Consider the following 18,292-nt stretch of genomic DNA (forward strand, 5'->3'; position numbering starts at 1 on the left):
CAACATGGCTCTGGGCAGCAAATTAAGAAATATATGTAAAGTTGCCAGCACATAGTAGATGCTCACTAAATAATAACAGTAGCTAGCACTTTGGGAGAACTGTCCAGTTCTCACTGTAGGCAGTGGTCCAAGCACACTTACATATAGAAGTTTATGTAATTTCATTATAACCATATAAGGTGTGTATTGATCAGGGTTCTCCAGAGAAACAGAACAGAATATTGAGAGAGAGAGAGCAAGAGAGAGCGAGCGAGCGAGTGAGGGAGGGAGGGAGGGAGAGACAGAGAGAGGAACTGGCTCACGTGATTGGGGGGGCTTGGTGAGCCCACAGCCTGACGGCGTAGACTGACAGGCTGGAGACGCAAGGAAGAGTTGCAGTTCAAGTCCAAATGTGCTGGCAGAATTCCTTCTTGCTTGGGGGAGGTCAGTCTTTCTCTTAAGGTCTTCAACTGTTTGGATGAGGCCAACCCACATTAGGGAGGGTAATCTGCTTTACTCAAAGTCCACTGATTTAAAAGTGAATCTCATTCAAAAACAAACGCCTTCACAGACACATCCAGAAAAACGCTTGACAAAATATCTGGGCACAGCCAAGTCGACACATAAAATTAACCTTACCAGATGGATAAGAATATTATCCCCAATTTACAGAAGGGAGGACAGGGTCGGAGAGGGTAGGAAGTCTGCCCAAGGTCTGAAAAGCCAGACTCTGAACTCCTGCAGTCTGGCTCCAGACCTGGCACTTTTAACCATGACACTAAGTGGCCATTATCATAAGCACCGTAAATTAAATTTTTCCATCCATCCCTTTCCTGGCTGGAGAGTGGAAGGCAGAGAAACCAGGGGAGCTTTCCCTGGGTGGGACCCTGTCTTGCTTAGGAAGCAGCACAGAACCTGAGCCTTAGAGATTGAGGGTAGGGCAGCTGGGAGGTTATGAGGCCCAGCCCTTGACTTTATAGCTGGAAACTGAGGCCTAGAGTAGAGAAGGGACTCACCCAGGGTCCCAGGGCTTCAGAAGGTAATGCTGACGACAATAAACTGACACTTCTACAGCAGTTATTGGGTCCTACGGACTTTTCTACATTAACTTATTGAATCTTCTACATGTGAGGTAGAGACCATCATTATCTGTGTTTTTTTTAGGAAGAGAAAACCGAGGCAGAGAGGTTATGAAAATTGCCTGAGGTCACACAGAGCCAGAATCTGAGCCCAGCACTTCCCTGGTGGTACAGTGGTTAAGAATCTGCCTGCCAATGCAGGGGACACGGGTTCGAGCCCTGGTCCGGGAAGATCCCACGTGCCGTGGGGCAACTAAGCCCATGTGCCACAACTACTGAGCCTGTGCTCTAGAGCCCGCAAGCCACAACTACTGAGACTGTGCGCCACAACTACTGAAGCCGGCGCGCCTAGAGCCCGTGCTCCGCAACAAGAGAAGCCACTGTAATGAGAAGCCCGCGCACCACAAGGAAGAGTAGCCCCCCTCGCTGCAACGAGAGAAAGCCCGCGTGCAGCAGCGAAGACCCAACGCAGCCAAAAATAAATAAATTTATAAAAAAAGAATCTGAGCCCAGGCTCAACCAGCCACTACACCTCTGAGACCCAGGGCAAGTTTCTTGGGGAGAGCGGTGTGACAGAACGCAATCCCATGTTTGCCCCTCCTTCCAGGTTCCCCCATCTATGGCTCGGGCTGCAAGTGACAGCTGAGGAGATGCTGCACTTCCTCAAGTTCATGAGGCAGCCTCACCCCGTTCATGGAGGAAATGCTGTTCTGCACCAGGGGCGGGCATACCTGAAGCACCCCTCCCCAGGTGACAGGCATGTGTGCACACGCAGTCTCATCCCACAACTAGACACAAACACACACCAACCCACAACTGGATACATCCTAACACACTGGCACACACACACCCAAACAAGTAAACATACCCTCAAGAGCACACAACTACGAAGCCCCACATGAACACACACAACCCCCTGTACACACATGTTCCCCCCATATGTAAGCCAGGACACATCTTTCCTCATCCCAGTGAATATATAAGCAAGCACTTATACACACAAAACATACGGACCCACACTCAGAAACGCACCATGCAATCACAACTATTCCAATTCACAGCCCATCCATCACACACAGGCACACAGACCTCTTCTGATCCACAGTTCAAAGCACCTGGACACAAGTATCTCCCTACAACGTGAGCCATTAATGTAAGCCAGGTGTTCATACACACTTCCCACATCCCCAAGGCCAGAGCCCCAGATGGTTGCGCACCCCCATAACTCACCACCCCCATAAATACGGACAACACACAAGCCCACACAGATCGCTGCATTCCCTTCCCCGCCCCAGCTCCCAGTACACGCGGCCCTAAGTACAAGGGGCCACCCTCTCCCAATTAACTGCACCCCGCCCACGTGCTGGCATTCGCCTAGTCCCTCCTCCCCCACCCAGAGAGAATCCTCCTCTGACCCCAGCCGACTGCGCCCAGCACACAGCGTCCAGCGTCCAAGGACCTGCCCCGACGCTCCCCGTCTCCACCCGCTTCGCAAACTCGGAGTGAGCCCAGCACCTGCTGGCCCGATGCCAGGGTGGGTCGGTGGCCTCCCATCGGGCAGAGCCTCCACCCCGTCACGGTGGAGAGCGCGCTCAGAGTTGGGGAAGGAGGGGAAGGTCTGCGCTGCAGCCGTTAAAAACCCAGTCTCTGCAGCACGACTCCCCTCCCTTCCCCTCCGCCCCTTTTCGGTGCTGGATCTCACCTTCCCACGGCGAAAACCCAGCCTCTCGTTTCTATTAACCCTTCCATCGCTGCCGCACCGCGGGAAGGACCGAGGGAGAAACCACAGCGGTGCCCAGGAGTTGGCCCCGCAGGCCCAGGAGGAGGATCCGGCTGCACACGTCGCGGGGGCTTAGGCCCTTCACAGGCATCCCCACACTCCCCATGCACCCGCTCCCACCCCCACCGGGAGAGCCCGAGGGGCGCGGTGCGAGGAGGAGGCGCGAGTACCAGAGGTCTTAGGGGGCGTGGACTGAGGAGGGGGGCAACCACAGGGAGTACCCTGGCCCACAGGACCACAGGGCAGGCGGGCGAGAACAAGCCCCCAGAAAGTCCTCCGCAGGGTCGGAGCGGCGCGTGCACGAAGCGGGAGGGGAGGCTGGAGGGAAGAACGCCCGGAGGCTCCCTTACCTGATTTCCTCTTGGAACTGCCATAGTCCCTGAAAAAGAAGCAACAACAGACAGACATGGTTAGGGTCGTGCGGAGGCGCGCGGCCGCTGGGCTGCAGGGCTGCGGCTGCCGGGCACCCACGGGCCGGATGCTCATGTGATGCCGGCGGCCGGCGAGCCGCGCGCTCCGCAGCCGCACGCACTGCGCGCCGCGCCTGCCCGCGGGTCCCAGCCAGCCCGGCCTCCAGGCGCGGTCCGCCTGCCCCTCCACGCCCCTCCCCGCCGCCCGCAGCGAGCACCCCTGCCCCGCCCCGGCCCAACTGGATGGGCTCGGTGGGCCGCTCGTGTCCTTTCCCAGGCACCTTCCCCCGTCCGTCCTCCGATGGGGGAGGGTGAGGCACGTTTCCACCCACTTCGTTAATAGGGAAACTGAGGCCCCGGGGGTGGTCGCTAGAACCCAGGTCCTGCCCCGCGCCGGGAGCCCGCTCCCCTCCCCTGCAGCGCTTCCCCTCCCAGTTGTTTACATTGCTTGCTCTTGCTCACTCAGCCTTTAAAGTCACGACTGAAATGTCACCTCCTCAACCTGTCTTTCCCGACATCCTCCCTCTGCTGGCCTCTGCGTAATTACAGGTTTGTGTGACCCTTTGATTAAAGTCTGCCCCCATCCTAGACCCAAGGCTCCCTGAGGTCACACTGTGGCTTGTTCCCTCCCACTGCATCCCTTGGCCTGGCATAAGTGATGGATAAATAGGGGCTGTAGGTTGAATGTTGACCAGAAAAGCTCAGGCTGGGAACCTGGGATTCGGTAGAGGTGAGGCAGAGTATACTGCATGGACAGGAACAAAGGTTGAGCTTCTAAGTGAGCACTGGATTCAAATCCTGTCACTGACAATAACTGTTTGGTGTCCTGAGGCACTCGACAGCTTTACGTGCCCTGAGCTGCCCCAGCCTGAGCCTTCCTTGCCCTGCATCAAGGATTTAACCCAGACTCAGCAGCAAGCTACTTCCCAAGTCCTGCCCCCACTGCCCTTGGCCCCTCCCAGCACCCCTTCATCCGCCAATCCTCAGGGGAGCCTCTACGATGCTGGAGGTCTGTTAAGTGCTCAGGTGGGGCTGGCTGGTGATCAATGTGGAGACTAGAGGAAATGCCTTCCGTTTCCCCTGGGATCAAAGAAAATATGCCAACCGGCCAGCTAGGTCTGCCAGCTGGAAAGAGGGGGTCTCTTGGAGGAAAGGGCAGCAGGTTCACAGGGAAGGGAGTCACCCTCATGGACACTCACCGAGATTCCCATCCTATGAATCTGGGGGGTGGCCTGGGCTTTGGAGGCATTTGTTAAGCTCCAAGGTGATCTGCCTCCACAGCCAAGGATGAGGGGATCCCCCTCTCCGAGGCTTCTGTTTCCCAAACTTTGGACACAGAAACCAGTGAGTCGGAATGCTGGGGCTGAGGCCCGGAACACGCATTTCTGATACCTTCCCCTTACCAGCCGCCCTGTTTGAGAACCTCCTTGGTATTTCAAGCCTCTATCAATCCTCACATCCTCACTATGGAGGTCCTATCATCCCCATTTTGCGGATGAGGAAACAGAGGTTCAGCCACTGCCCAAGGTCATCCAAGCTGGGCAAGGGCTGTGGTTCATAAGCCCACCTGCCCGAATGATACTGTAACAAGGATGGGGGGAAAGGGGAACCTGTTGAATCTGTTGCCTCCAAAAGGCAGGTGGGAGAGTTCCCATCTGCCCCCATCCTCGATCTGGCAGTCCAGGAAAGCCTGAGCCAGGGTCACCTCCCTGGGGCAGAAGGGAGACGGGGAGAGACTGTCCGGAGTGCCTGGCTGTGCCGGTTGAAGCTCTACTGTGGGAAGAATTCCCAGTGAGGAGGAGAACATTGTACGGAGGCTATGTCCTGCCTAGCAGACTTGCATCTCCCAAGGAGAGAATTTGTTCCCCAGGCTTTTTTGCAGAGTGGGGCCTGGGGAAGGGCAGAGAGTGGAGGGCAAGGGGGAACTGCCCTCCCCTGCCCCACCATTTTCCTTCTGGTCTTGCAGGAGAAGCCTCTGGGCCGGGGACCACAATGGCTCACTGCCCAACCCCTGGCTGCCAGCAGTCCAGACGGGGGGTGGCTTCCTCGCCATCTTCTCCCCGTTTGTGCAGCTGCAGCTGCCCAGGATTCTCTTTGAGCTTGTCAACAGCCCCAGAGCGGAGATGGGCAGGTCATTACCGTGTGACAGGGAAGCCCGCTAAGGCTCAGGAGTAGGCGAGGGACATAGTTCACAGGGGCCGAGGGCCTGCTCTGTGCCAGGCCCCGTCAGCGACTCTCGACCTGGTCATTCAACAGGTTCACCTGGAGAGCCAGTTACAAATTCAGACGTGGGGCCCCATCGCGACCTGACCTAACACAGTGTCTGCATCTACCCGCTGGGGGTCCCGAGGCTGGGCCAGTGTTGGCTGAGAGCCTGGGGTCCAGCAGAGTCTCTGCCCAGTCACTACAACCCTGACAGGTAGGCAGGAGTTGTACCAAGGGGCACTGCAGTCACTGTACCATAATCTCCAGCAGGACCCCAGCCACGCCTAAGAAACATTTCCGCTCGGTGAGCACAATGAGCTTCCAGACAAATGTCCTGGCTGGCCTCTTCTTCAACCAGAGCGCGAGCCCTTCCCACCAAGGGCTTCTGGATCCTGTGGTCTCCTTGTTTTGCAGGTGAGGACAGCAAAGCTTAGAGAAGCTAGACAACCTGTTCAAGGTCACACAGTGAGTAGGTGAGGCTGCGATTGGGTGGCCGAGGACCCGGGCCTTGCCCAGTGGGTGCAGGGGAGGGAGGGCAACGCAAGGCCCTGGGGGCCTGAGAAGCACATGGGTTAATGGAGTGGAGGCTGAGGCCCTGGCAGGGGGGAGGTACCAGGCTGGGACTGGGTGGTCGGAATGGCAGGCATAGCATCCGGCCTCCAGCCCGAGCAGGCGCGGCCCTAATAGGAAACCTCCTGTAGGTTTCCGTTGGGCACCTTTTAGCAAAGCCATTGCGTATTTTTAGCCGCTGAGTATGAGAAGCAGCTTAGGTATCCAGTGGCTGGGACTCCCCCATCCCTCACATACCAGGGCATGGTGAGGGGGAAAGGCAGGGCTCTCCCTTCTGGCATGCCCACCTCCTGCTGCCCTGCAATCAGTCCTGGCCTGGGCAGGACAGCAGGCTGTCTGTCAGAGTCCAGGTCCTGAACCACTCAAGACCCCCTTCCCACCTCCCCTCCTTGCTCAGCTCTTGCCTGGAGGTGGTGCTGACAGCCCCTATACCGCTGGGGATTCCACTCCTGGTAGGTCACGGTGTAGCCTGCTTTCGACTGGCTGCTGCAATCACTATCTCCCAGGGAGTCACAGGAAGGAGAAAGGGAGGGGAGGCGAGGGCTAGCGTCTCCCTCTAGTGCTACCAGAAGCTAATGTAATTGGAAAGGCCTCCCAGGCTGTCCTGACACAGCTCCATCAGGCCACTCAGCCTTCTCTGCAACTGGTCCAGGGGTGACCAAGACCACAGTGACCAACCATCCTGGGCAAACTGGGACATGGGACTTTCAGGGCTCGAACTGGGAAGGTTGCAGACAAACCAGGATAGTTGGTCACCAGATGGTCCACAGGTCAGGCCTGGCTGGGGGAAAGGGACGGGGTTCCTCCAACCCAGCATCACACCCTTCCCCCATTTAAATAGGGACTCCTGAGGCCTCCCCCGCCCCCACGTGATATAAACAGTTCATCTCTTGGCCCTTCCTCTTAGGGTGATGCGGCCTGCGGGGTGAGGACAGGCGCTGGAAGCAGACAGCCTCCAGTTCAACTCTCTGCTACTTGCTAGCTGGGTGGTCATCCCGAGCTACTCCCTTTACCTCTCGAGCCTCTATTTCTCTGTCTGTAGAAAGAGGATAATAACTCTACCAACCCATTAGGATTTGGGGAAGATGAAACATACAGCACTCATAAAGGGGGTTCACATAGTGCCCAGCACAGAAAATGCTATAGAAATTATTATTCTTTCACGCCTGGACCAGACCCCATCTCTGTTGTTACCCAAATGCCAAAGGCCCGTTTGAACTCGGACCCTGCAGAACCCCCTAAAACCAAAGGAAGGGGCTTCTTCTTAAGGACCCCGCCATGCTGCTGGCAGCAGAATGCCACACAGGGGCAAGTCCAGCCCCCCTATGCAGAGTTTTGGGCTTTCAGACACCAACCCAGCATTGGTCTCTGTCTAGTGCCGTCCACCTAGGGAAAGCCTGTTGTGCACACGATGTTAGAACAGGGCTCATCTGGAAACAATCATGTTTTCAGGGTGACACTGACCCACAGGAACTGGCAAGCTCTGGACTCATTTATTGGGATTCGTTTAACCTCCAAGGAGCGGCAAATGCTCAGAGCCCCGAACCAAGAGATGTTCATGCTAATGGCACCCAAAAAGGTCAGCTTCCCTTTTCTTTTCTCTTCTTTTTAATTTTTTTTCCCTTTCTTTTCTCTTGGTGAGACATGCTGTGCTCCTTCCCCGGACATTCCAGCGAAGGGGCTGGTGCTGGAGACAGAAAAGAGGGAGAGGCTGCAGGGAGGGGGCAGGAAAGGCATTTAACAGTTCCTGTGTCTGGACCACCTGTTTTTACACGTGCTTCCCCTCCCTCTGCCCTTTCTTGAACAGACATTTGCCCTTCAGTGCTCTGAAGTAGGCAGAGGTGGTGTTAACCCATTTTATGGATGAGGAGACTGAGGTCCTGAGGGCTTAAGTGGCTTGCCCAGGCCTGGGCCTCCTGACCCAGAGGGCTCCCCACGCAGAGGTCCACCAGGGAATGGGCTGCAAGGAGAGGACGCACAGGCCGGAGAAGCAGGCTCTCACTGGGGAAAGGAGGTGGCATCCTGCTGGTCATGGGCTCCCGGAGTGAGAGGAAAGCCAGGAAGACCCCCTGAGGCAGGGGAGAGACCAGGAAAGGAAGCCCAGTCTGGCCGGGCTGCTCTGTGGAAGGAGGCTGAGTCCCCACCAGGTGGAATTCTGAGTGCTACAGGGCCATGCCCTCCACTGCCTGCCGTCCCTCTCCCCTGCACTGTCATTCCCATCAGTGAGTGTCCTGGCAGAAGAGGACAGGCACGCACTGCCAGCTTGATGTTCTCACCCTCCTGTCTGCTGGCTGACATTGGCTGCTTGGCCCGGGATGCCTGTCTGCAGGGCTGCGGCCGCTGGGAACCGCGGGTTGCCAGATGGCTGTGGGTGACCTTGAGAGCCAAGTGGTCTTGGGGACGTGGGCGGTACCTAAAATATGGGGTCTGGGAGTGATGGTATGCAACCTTGGCCAGGAGAGTGATGTGGAGCCCTTCACATAGTGATGTAGTGATGGTTTTGACTGCTGTTATCAACCAATAAGCACTTTCTAGCTCTTGCTGGAGGCTGCCTCGTGAGGGCCTGTGCAGGCATGGGAGAAATATGTGACATGCAGAAGGCCTGCAAGTTTGGGGTTAAATTAGGGGATGAAACTACATAGCACAGTGAGAAAGGTAACATTCTGAGATAATCTATGCTGAGAGTCACAGGAGACGTTACACTCCAGGTGCAGGGAAGAGAGAGATCCCAGGGCTGTAGGACATGCAAGGTGGCTTCCTAGAGGAGGAAGCCTTGAGCTGAGCCTTGAAGGATCAGAGGGGTTTGGGTCCATGGAGAGGGTAGAGAGGGGAAAGTTCTAGAAGCAGGAACAAGTAACTCCAAAGAGGAGGAGTTGAACTACTGGGGAGCATTGGTGAGCAGAGGGACAGGCAGGGAAAGGCCAGGCTGGGGGAGGGGAGGGGGGAAGGGGAGGGCTTTGATGTCCTGCTGTGAAATCTGGAGGTTTTCAGAATTAGGGAGTGATGGGGTCAGAGCCTCGCTGGAGAAAGGTTTTTTAAGAGGTGAGATGGACAGCCAGGGGGGCAGGGCAGGAGAGAGGCTGTGACAGCTCTAAGCCTGAAATGTCAACAGAGCCACCAGGGTTCTGGGCCTGGCTCTGCCCCTCAGCGGCCGGTGGACCTGCGCAAGTCACTTCAAACTAGTGCTTTCTGAATGCCAGGTTGTGACCCATTAGTGAGTTCTGAAATCACCTTGGTGGGTTCCAACAAGCATCTTTAACAGGTAGAAGGAACAAAATGATGGAGTCACCCATGGTTAAGTTTAAATCCTGTTTCGCGAAACTTGGGTTTCTGATGTCTACCTGCTTGTCTACCTGTCTGTCTGTATTGGGTTGTGATGTGAAACTTCTCACCATGGCAGCAAAAGGTTTAGAAACACCAACAAACTCTCGAGCCCTCAGTTTCCCCATCCCTATAAGGGGGCCCCTCTGAGTGTCCCCACAGGCTGTTCACTCTCTGTGAAACCAAAACTGAGACAGCCTGTCGCTCCAGAAGCCGAGCAGGGAGGCTCTGAGGGCAGGGGCTTCCAGTGGGCTGAGGGCGGGAGAATCTGGAGCAGTTTTCCACCCCCCTTAGCCCCTAGCTGGGTTTTCGTTCTGGCTTTTGAGAGCCTTTGCACGGAATGGTCTCAAGGGGCAGCAGCCTCTAGGGAAGACAGACAGAGGGGGCATGAATCTGTTCCTTGCCCCCATCTGTGCCCTGATCTAAATTGTGGCACTGAGGGCCCTTGTGTCCAACAAGAATCCGTCCTTTCTCCGCAGGGGCTGTTTTCTCCAGGGTTCTGAGAATGGGCCCCATTGTGACCATGTGGACAGTCCAGAGAGGCCGGAATTCCTGCCCTGGGGCGAAAAAGCTGAATTCCTGGGGAGGAAAGAGTTTCCTCCCGCCTCCTGCGCACCCCCGAAGCTGTGTCCCAGAGAGGCCCGAGCCAGGGTGATCAGAGACCCAGAAACCTCCCAGGCCTCGTGCTGGTCTCCTGAACATCCCAGAGGGGCTCTGCTGCTGCTCCATCCACAGCAAAAGGACAAAGCTCCGTCTGTCTGTCTGTCTCCTCACCATGACTGGACTCACCACTATGGCAAAGGTCCTGAGCGTGTCTCCAGCCCGGGGATGGCTCCACCGTGTCCAGGCCTCCAGCAGAGGGTTAAGAGTGTGAGCGGGGTGGAGCCTGCTTCAGCCACTTACCACTTTGTGACAGAGGCAAGTTTCTTAACCTCTCTGTACCTTCATTTGTCAAAGGGATAAAATTAGTTCCTACCTTTGCTGTTGTTGTGGGGTTTACCTGGGATAATGCGCGAAGCTCTTAGAATGGCATCGGGCACGTGGAGAGGCTCCCTGGCCAACAGCCTGGGTTCCCAAGAGGGGCTAGATTTGGAGCGTGGACGGCGGCCAGAGTGGGGGCAGTGTTGACTGGCCCCTCACCAGCATGGCTTCATAAAACCCTGGCTCTCTCGCTCGGGGTGCCAGCTCAGGCCTGGGTTCCCACCTGGTGTTCCAAGGCATCCCACCCAGATGTGGCTGACAAGCAGTCCAAGGAGGAGAGGGAAGATGGGGAACTGTGGAAAGGGGAGTGACAAAGTGCCGTGATGGGGTTCCACCGTGAAATCCCTGGAGAGAAGGGCAAGGAGGGTGTTCCAGGTTTGGAGGCCTTCCCTGTCTCTCTCCAAGTGCATTTGTCTGTCCGTCCATCCATGCATCCATGCATCCATCCGTGTAGAACCAGCATTGTGTCTGGGCAGAAGTGGTGGGAAACACAGTTCTGCTCTCACACAGCACACTGTCTAGTTGGAGACACAAGACAAACACCCAGGAGAAGAAAATATACAAGTCACCTTGTGATCAGGTGCCCCAAAGCCTGGTCAAAAGGATATGTTGTAGAGGCATTCCCCAGAGGGGTGGTCAGAGTGGTCTGGGGCGATTGGAGAGGGCTGCCTGGAAGGGGGAGGGCAGCAGACCTGGAAGTGGGGGGGCAGCAGACCTGGAGGGGAGGGCAGCAGACCTGGAGGGGGGGGGCAGCAGACCTACCCTTGAAAGGTGGATATTTAGAAAGAGCAGAGGCAGGAAGGAGAGTTGGGACGGAAGGGATGATGTGAGTAAAGGTGCAGGGGCAGGAAGGAATGCGGGATGGTGTGTGTGTGTGTGTGTGTGTGTGTGTGTGTGTGTGTGTGTGTGTGACAGACACCAGGGTCCTACTGCTGAGTAGATCTCCGGCCTGCTTCTTGGCGGTGGGCCCGACACTCCCCAGCCCTGGCCTAATTTTGAGCTGGGGTTGGAAAGTTGGGAGCTTGGGCCAATGGCTTCCTGCTTCCCACGGAGGCCCAGGAGCCCGTCCAAGGCCCAGCTGTGCTTGTTCCTACTTCAGCCTCTGTGGGAAAGTGTGCTCAGACCATGGCCCCAAGCTTCTCCCAGGCGCCTAGCCCACTTGCACTGCCTGGGAGGGCCTGGGCTCTTGGAGCTTGTGTGGTCGCCTGTGACAGCGAGAGAACCGTCTCCCAGATTTTCCCAAACTCTACATCACAAATGCGTAAACACTGAGCACCCAGAAATGCCAGGCCCCTTGACACCTGCTTTATGTTGTTTCTGACGCAGGTGCCTTAGGCCCATTTTACAGATGAGGCTTAGACAGGTGAAGTAACTTGCCTGGTGCCACACAGCTAGCAATGAGAAAGCAAGGCTGCAAACTCAGGGTTATCTGTGCTTATGGCCACCACACGCACCCTCCCGCCCTCTCTTGTGTCTCACAACATTCTAAGGCCTGGGGAGGGGCACCTTGTCCAGAAAGCCCACTGATTTTGACCTCCAGTGGCACTGAGTGTCCCAGTAGTGCCCTACCTGGAGCTGCGCAATAGGATTCTCTGTGATCATCGGCGGAAGTGGCCTCTCTCTGCACTGTCCAGTGTGGTGGCCACCAGCCACCGTGGCTGTCAAGTACTTAAGAGATGACTAGTGTGACCCAAGACCCCCACCAGGGGTTGAACCCAGGCTCCGGCAGTGAGAGCCCGGAATCCTAACCACTAGGCCACCAGGGCACTCCCCAAGAACTAAATTTTTAGTCTTAATTAAAATTGTAATGTAAACCGCCACAGTGTACTCGACAGCACGGTCTGGACCAGCGGCCTGGGCCAGGCACCGGCAGGTGGGTCTATTTGGCTCACGTGGGGATGTGTGTGGAGCTGCCTGGGTTAAAATCCCAGCTCTGCCAGACAGATTTAGGGTCTCTCTGTCTTCATTTCCACTCTGCATTTCCACCCATCTAATTGGATTGCTGGAGGATAAAACAAGTTAACACGTAGTAAGTACCTGGTGCACAGCGAGGCTCGGTAAAGGTGAGCCTCTAGCTCACGCCTCCATCCCTCACTGCAGTCATGGGGCTCTGCACAGCCCCAGGAGTTAACCTTGGTGAGGGAGGAGCTTCTGGAGGAGCAGCTCGGGAAGGATGTGGGGAGACTGGCCTGGCTGGCCCCAGTGGGGAGGGCTAAGGCTTGGGATATCGATTAGAGATGAAGAAACCCAGGCTCAGAGGTGTAAAGCCACTTCACCAAGACCATGTGCAGGGGTGGCAGAGCTGAGCGGTTCAAGCCCCATCTAAATGGTTGTATTCCTTTCATGTGCCCCAGGAATCCTCGTGGCTGCCAGGCTTCCCGGGGGCCTTGGCCCCATTGATTCCAGTCGGAAGGAGTGACAGCCAAGCCTGGATCCTCCTCACTGCTGGACCAAGTGGCCAACAGAGTGAAGCTGCTCCATGAAGGGGCAAGTGGCTACTGCACGCCACGCAGCAGGAGGAAATACAGGGCAGAGGGGCTCTCTGACCAGGCCAGTGTACTCAGTGAACTTGGGGTGCCCCCAGACCAGCCTGGGCCCAGGGCAGCTGGAGGCTTCCCAAGGGTCTGCCAACTGGCTCCCTGAGCAGCACGTGAGAGACAGGGTCTAAGGGGGGTCCTCAAAGACTGAGCCACCCAGCGTAGGGTTCACGAGACCTGGGGGATGGCAGTCCTCTCTGTGCCTCAGCTTCCTTGACCGAAATAATCAGGGCATTAGACCGGGCCCCATGTGACTTTTGCAAAGAGGCTTCCAGCTCCAGGCCCCAGGTAGGCCTGCGTCCTACCCGCTGCAGGAGGGGCAGCCTGGGAGCCCTGGGTAACAGCTTCCTGCCCCAGCCCTCCTCCAAGCAGCCTTCCTGTCAGCACTGGACCTGCTCTCTCTCCTCTGGGTCAGCCTGGCTCCAACTACAGCAAAGTCACTGTTTACCAGGACACCCATTACAGATCCCAGCGGGCCAGCCCCGGGCCACTGCCTTCAGCCACCGCCATGTAATGACGTCACCAAGAAGTTCCCAGAGGCCCTGGAGCAGGTGTGAGCCCTTGGACCCCAGAGCATGGTGGGAACTGGGGGCGGGGGCATGAAGGGAGTGGGGTAGGCCACCGTACCCTGACTGTGCCCTCCTTTTCCAAAGCTGGGGGGGACTGAGGCATGCTACTATTATTGCTACTGCTATTGTTATTATCACTAATATCATAACTGACAAGAATGGTGTATTTTTTCAAGCATTTACATTATGCTGGGGACCAAACTAAGCCCTTGACACGTATCAGCTCATTTTATCCTCATAACGTTCCTATGTAGTAAGTTCTCTTATTTTCCCCATTTTACAGAAGAGCAATAGAGGATCAGAGAGGGCATGTCACTTGCCCAAAGTAACACAGCATGTGAGCCCAAACTGCCTTAGTTTAGTGCTCAAATCATTTACCATCTTGTGGCTGTAAAGCTCAGACAGATAAGCTAAATTAGGAATAGGTGGGGAAGAGGAAGATAAAACAAAGGCAAAGACTCAGGGCCAAAAATACCCAAAGGACACCGAGTTCTAGACACTTCCTTTTCACAGCATCAGCTCTGGTGTGAGCACAGCTGCGGGGAAGAGGAAGCCTGGCTGTGACACGTGGCAAGTGTCCACAACCACCTGTGCTTAGAGGCACTGTGGCTTCTGGTTCTAACGGCCCCTCGTCCAGAGCGCCGAGGCCGACGCGTCTCCTGGCTGCTTCTCGGAGGCTCTGCAGCGGAAGTGACCCTTCATGGGTCTGCAGCCCGAGGACGGCCTGGCTTTGTCTGGGGCAGGTTTACAGTCTCCAGAGAGGCTGTCTCTCCCAGGGGAGTTTTCATAAATTCTGGGGACAGTGACGCTGGGTTGATGCTGTCCTGGGCTCTGCTTCCCTCTGACTTTCTCTCCTTCCCTTCCTTCAGCTCCTAGCCCAGTGCTGACCCCCAATACCCCCAAACCGGGCCTGCCACAGCACCCTGGCTTTTCCTTCGTAGCTCTCACTATTGCGGCTTTGCTGCTTCCTCCTCTCCACTGTAGGCTCCGTGAGGCCGGAACTGTGATGTCTCCCCAGGCCTCGCGTAGGGCTGGGCACCACTGGTGTTTGCTGAGTGAGTGCACGAAAGCCCTGACTCCTGGCAACCAGGCTCAGGGCTGCCAGGTGGTTCCAAGGGGCTGGCCAGAACGGCGGTATAATCCTGAGCTGTCCCCCAGGCAGCCCTCCCCTCCTTTCCCCCCCAGTAAAGCCCAGTGGAAATGCCACTTCCTCCAGGAAGTCTTCCCTGATCATTATAGATGGGTCAGCAAGTGCGGGTGCTAATGTGTGTAAAATATGAGAAGGCTCGAGCAGTCTCGATGGGCAGAGTCCACCCTCATGACTCGGTGCATTCCCTGTCCATTGGTGAGGATGGCCTGGGTCTCCTGTGCTCCATCCTCTGTCTGGGACATCACCCTAGCAAGTGTGTCTCTCTGCTCCCCCAGCTGGACCACAGTGCCTTACTGCCTCCTTTGCCCGTGTGCCCTGTGGGCCCAAGTCTGAGAACAAGGGCACGTGTGTGCTCAGGAGGTGTTGACTATGTGCCGGGCACAGCGAGATGTGCTTCGTATATATTACTGCAATTCTCTTGACCACTCCAAAAAGAAGGTGCTATCATTATCCCCATTTTTCAGATGGGGAAATCGAGGCACAAAATGCTTAAGTTGCTAGCCCAGTGGCAGAGCTCAGATTTAAAGTGGGTGTCAGCTGACTCCTAACCCTGTGCTGAGAACCATCACCACCTTTTCAGGCTCTTGGCCTTCTAGCCTTCTCATGCCCCACCCCCCAAAGCCCCCGCCCCTGTCTTGATGCCCCTGCTTGGAAGCCTCCATCTGTCCAGGCCTCTCCCTCCCTATCTGTCTCTGAACCCTCCCTCAGCATCCAAGTCCAGGTGGAGGCCTGGCTCCCCCAGGCTGCCTTCCCTGCCCACCTCCGGCCCCCAGGGGTCTGGCTGCCTCTCCAAGGCCCCCCTGCCCTCCTGGTCTGATCTCCACCGGGCCTGCTTGACCATCTCATACTCCATGACTGACCCTGGTGCACTGGCCGGGCCCGCCCTCCCAGGAAGAGGACCGCAGGGGACTGGCCCCTCCACGCAGGCCCTCCTCAGGGCTTTAGCCAGAGCGGCCCTCGGGCCTTGAACAGACTCAACCACAGTTGTCTCCATTCTGCTTACAGAAACTCAGCGCTTAGTGACAAAAGGCCTGCAGTCCCGGAGCCCCAGGCGGCGGAGGGGTAGTGCTGGCCCACCTTCCCTGCAGCTGCCAGCTCTTTCCTCTGACCCCTGCAGCACCACCGGGGCTCCTCTGTCCTTGACAAGCACCTATTACGCACCAGGCCCTGCCATCACAGCGCTGAGTAAGACAAGACCCACCCCTGCCCGGAGGAGGACAGCACAGAACCGGATAAAGCCAATTGATAAACTGGGTTAAGAGCTGTGAAGAAAGGAATCAGAGTGCTGAAGTGGAGAAAGAAAGGGAGGGCTCTCAGGAAGAGAGGATTAAGGGAGAGCCTGAGGGGCAGACGGAAAGGCAGAGGCCAGGGCTGAGGCAGGGGCAGGGGCAGGAACAAGGGCCAGGCCTCCCCAGGCGCAGGCCACAGGGAAGCTCCCGGAAGACCTCCTAAGCACAGCGGAAAGCCCTGTGGGTGTCGGCTCAGACAGGCTTTTTGGAAAGCTCCCTCCCCTGCTATTTGGAGGTGGGCAAAGAAAGCACAGGAGGGTGGGGAGGTCCCAGCAGCCCTGCCCTCAGGCGAGGCAGCCCTCTGGCTGGGAGCTCTTCGCAGGCTCCCCACAGGTTCCTTGGGAGATGTGGCCCCGGTCAGCCCCGGTCGCCCCCGGGGTAGCTGGTTGATAACCAGGCACCACTTCCGGCTGCCTTGCCTCCCGCACCTTCCCTCGCTCCCTCACTGGTATCTTCTCTTAGTAAGCCGCCTGAGCTCAATCCTCTCCCCCACACCTGCTTCTGGAGGATTCCGAAACAAGACACCATCTCTCCCTGTCCCTGGCGTGAAGTGCCCCCCACCTGCCCACCAAGATTCTCCTGGCCACAACCCTGCACAGCGAGGGCGCCACCCAGGCATGCCGGGTGGCGGCCAACGTGGGATAACCGTGTCCTCTGGCTCCCGAGGCGCCTGCTTGAGGCGTCGCAGGGCTCTGTGGGCCTCATGGGTGCCCCCTCCTGCTTGGGGTGGGAGCCGGGGCACCCCGGCTGTTAGCTTCGAATTCGTCGGCTTGGCAGGCGCAGGCTTCTCTAATCAGGAGCCTGCCTCTGTAATTGAATCGGACATGACCACAGCCCAGCTCCCACTTCCCCAGCCATTCAGAGCAGCCAGCAGCCGGCCCTTCCCCCCGGTCCCTCAGCCAGGCCCCCATTCAAGTCTCCATAAGGGCCTCCAGGTGCCCTTCTCCGCACCAGCACTCGGGATGCTCTGGAAATCAGCTGGGAGAGTTTCCGTGTGCTGGGAAGAGCACTGGGCTCTGAGTCAAAAAACCTGGTGCAAATCCAGTTTCTCTGGGTGACCTCAGGCAAATCACCTTCCTCCTCTGGGCTGCAGAACCTGACAATGCAATGTGGCGGATGGGCTGGAGGGTGTCTGGGGAATGCTGGGCTCGGCAGGCTGGGACTGCGTGCATGCAGCCAGGATGGGAGAGGCTGTTTGATGGCTCCAGAAACTGCAAACCCCTGTAGCTGCGAGCTGAGCCGTGAGTGTTCTGTGGGCCTTGGGTAGCCAGGCCTCTGGCTTCTTCTCCAGCACGTTAGCCCCTCAACAATAGCGCTAGTGATAATAGGTCCCATTTATTCTGAGCTCGTGCCATGCAGCGTCTAAACACTTGCGAGCTTTATTGAGGAGCAGGACAGGTAAGGCCCAGGCTCTCCCTCTGGACTGCCTGGGTTCTAGCCATCTCTGCCACGTAGCAGCTTTGCCAGTCATGTGATCCCTCTGTTTCTTAGTGGCACAATCTGTAAATTGGGGAAAATAACTGTACCCACCTCACGGATGGATGCAAAAATTAAATGAGCTAAAACACGTTCATTGTTTTCTGCTAAACCTCTGGGCTGCCTGGAACGGGCCCTGGTAGAAAGTTGGGCATCTTGTGGCTTGGCCCCTAGATCTGTTGCCTGCGCCCACTGGCCTTCCGAGTGGCAGAGCCCACTGTGTATGTACTTCCTGGGGGTGGGGATGGAGTTTAAGGTGGGCACCCAGTGGGCCACTAGAATCAACAGGCAGGGAAGGTGCCCACTGAAATGGGTACCCTTGCCCCTCTGCCCTGGGCCCCCACTCAGCGGCCAGTCCACCTCAGAGCTGCATCAAGAAGGCCGGGCGGGCCTCACCCCTGGGCTATTGGGCAGTTCGTGCAAGGCCAAAGCAGCTGCAACTACGGGAAGGTCTAGAAATCAGAGCAGGACACGGGTGGGGGAAGAACTCAGTCCCCAGGAGCACGGATTTCCTCTTCCCAGACAGGAGAAGAGGGAAGGGATGCTAGCAGGGCTCCTAAACCCTGGAGCCTGGGAAGGATTAAAGACCGCCCTCTGGGATCTTCTCAAGGTGATGGAAATTTTCTAAAATTGGATTGCGGATGGTTTCGCAACTCTGTAAATTTACTAATAATCGCTGGATTAACTGTATACTTAAAATGAGGGAATTCCTTATGTAAATTATACCCCCATCAGGCTGTTTGGAAAACAAAATCTCCCTCCTGTCCTAAGCACTGGGGCAGGCCTCGCCCAAATAGCCTCCGGTAGCCTCAGGCTGTGTGTCCTGGGTTGGGGGGCGGGGGTTCACATTGATTTCGGATTGCCCATGTGACAAGTGGGCCACGTGTTAGAGAGGCTCGGTCTGGGGGTGGAGTCACAGCTGTGCCCAAGGCCAAAGTCAGGTCTC

At 56.8% G+C, this 18,292-nt stretch overlaps 1 protein-coding gene across 3 annotated transcripts in view; it reads right to left on the reverse strand.

The window, feature by feature from the left end:
* SH3PXD2A (SH3 and PX domains 2A) overlaps positions 1 to 18,292 on the reverse strand; it is a 232,854-nt gene that overhangs the window by 76,481 nt on the left and 138,081 nt on the right. For 2 of the 3 annotated variants that reach the window (XM_029244683.1, XM_029244684.1), the window contains one exon: positions 3,189 to 3,217. In XM_029244683.1, the coding sequence (XP_029100516.1) occupies positions 3,189 to 3,217 (29 nt within the window). Of the gene's footprint in view, positions 1 to 3,188; positions 3,218 to 5,708; positions 6,176 to 18,292 lie in introns of those variants that run through there. The other variant, XM_029244685.1, reaches the window with a different exon arrangement.

This window comes from Monodon monoceros, unplaced genomic scaffold (genome assembly GCF_005190385.1).
Source record: "Monodon monoceros isolate NGI ecotype Baffin Bay Population unplaced genomic scaffold, NGI_Narwhal_1 Super_Scaffold_4, whole genome shotgun sequence".
NCBI classification, from domain to species: Eukaryota; Metazoa; Chordata; class Mammalia; order Artiodactyla; family Monodontidae; genus Monodon; species Monodon monoceros.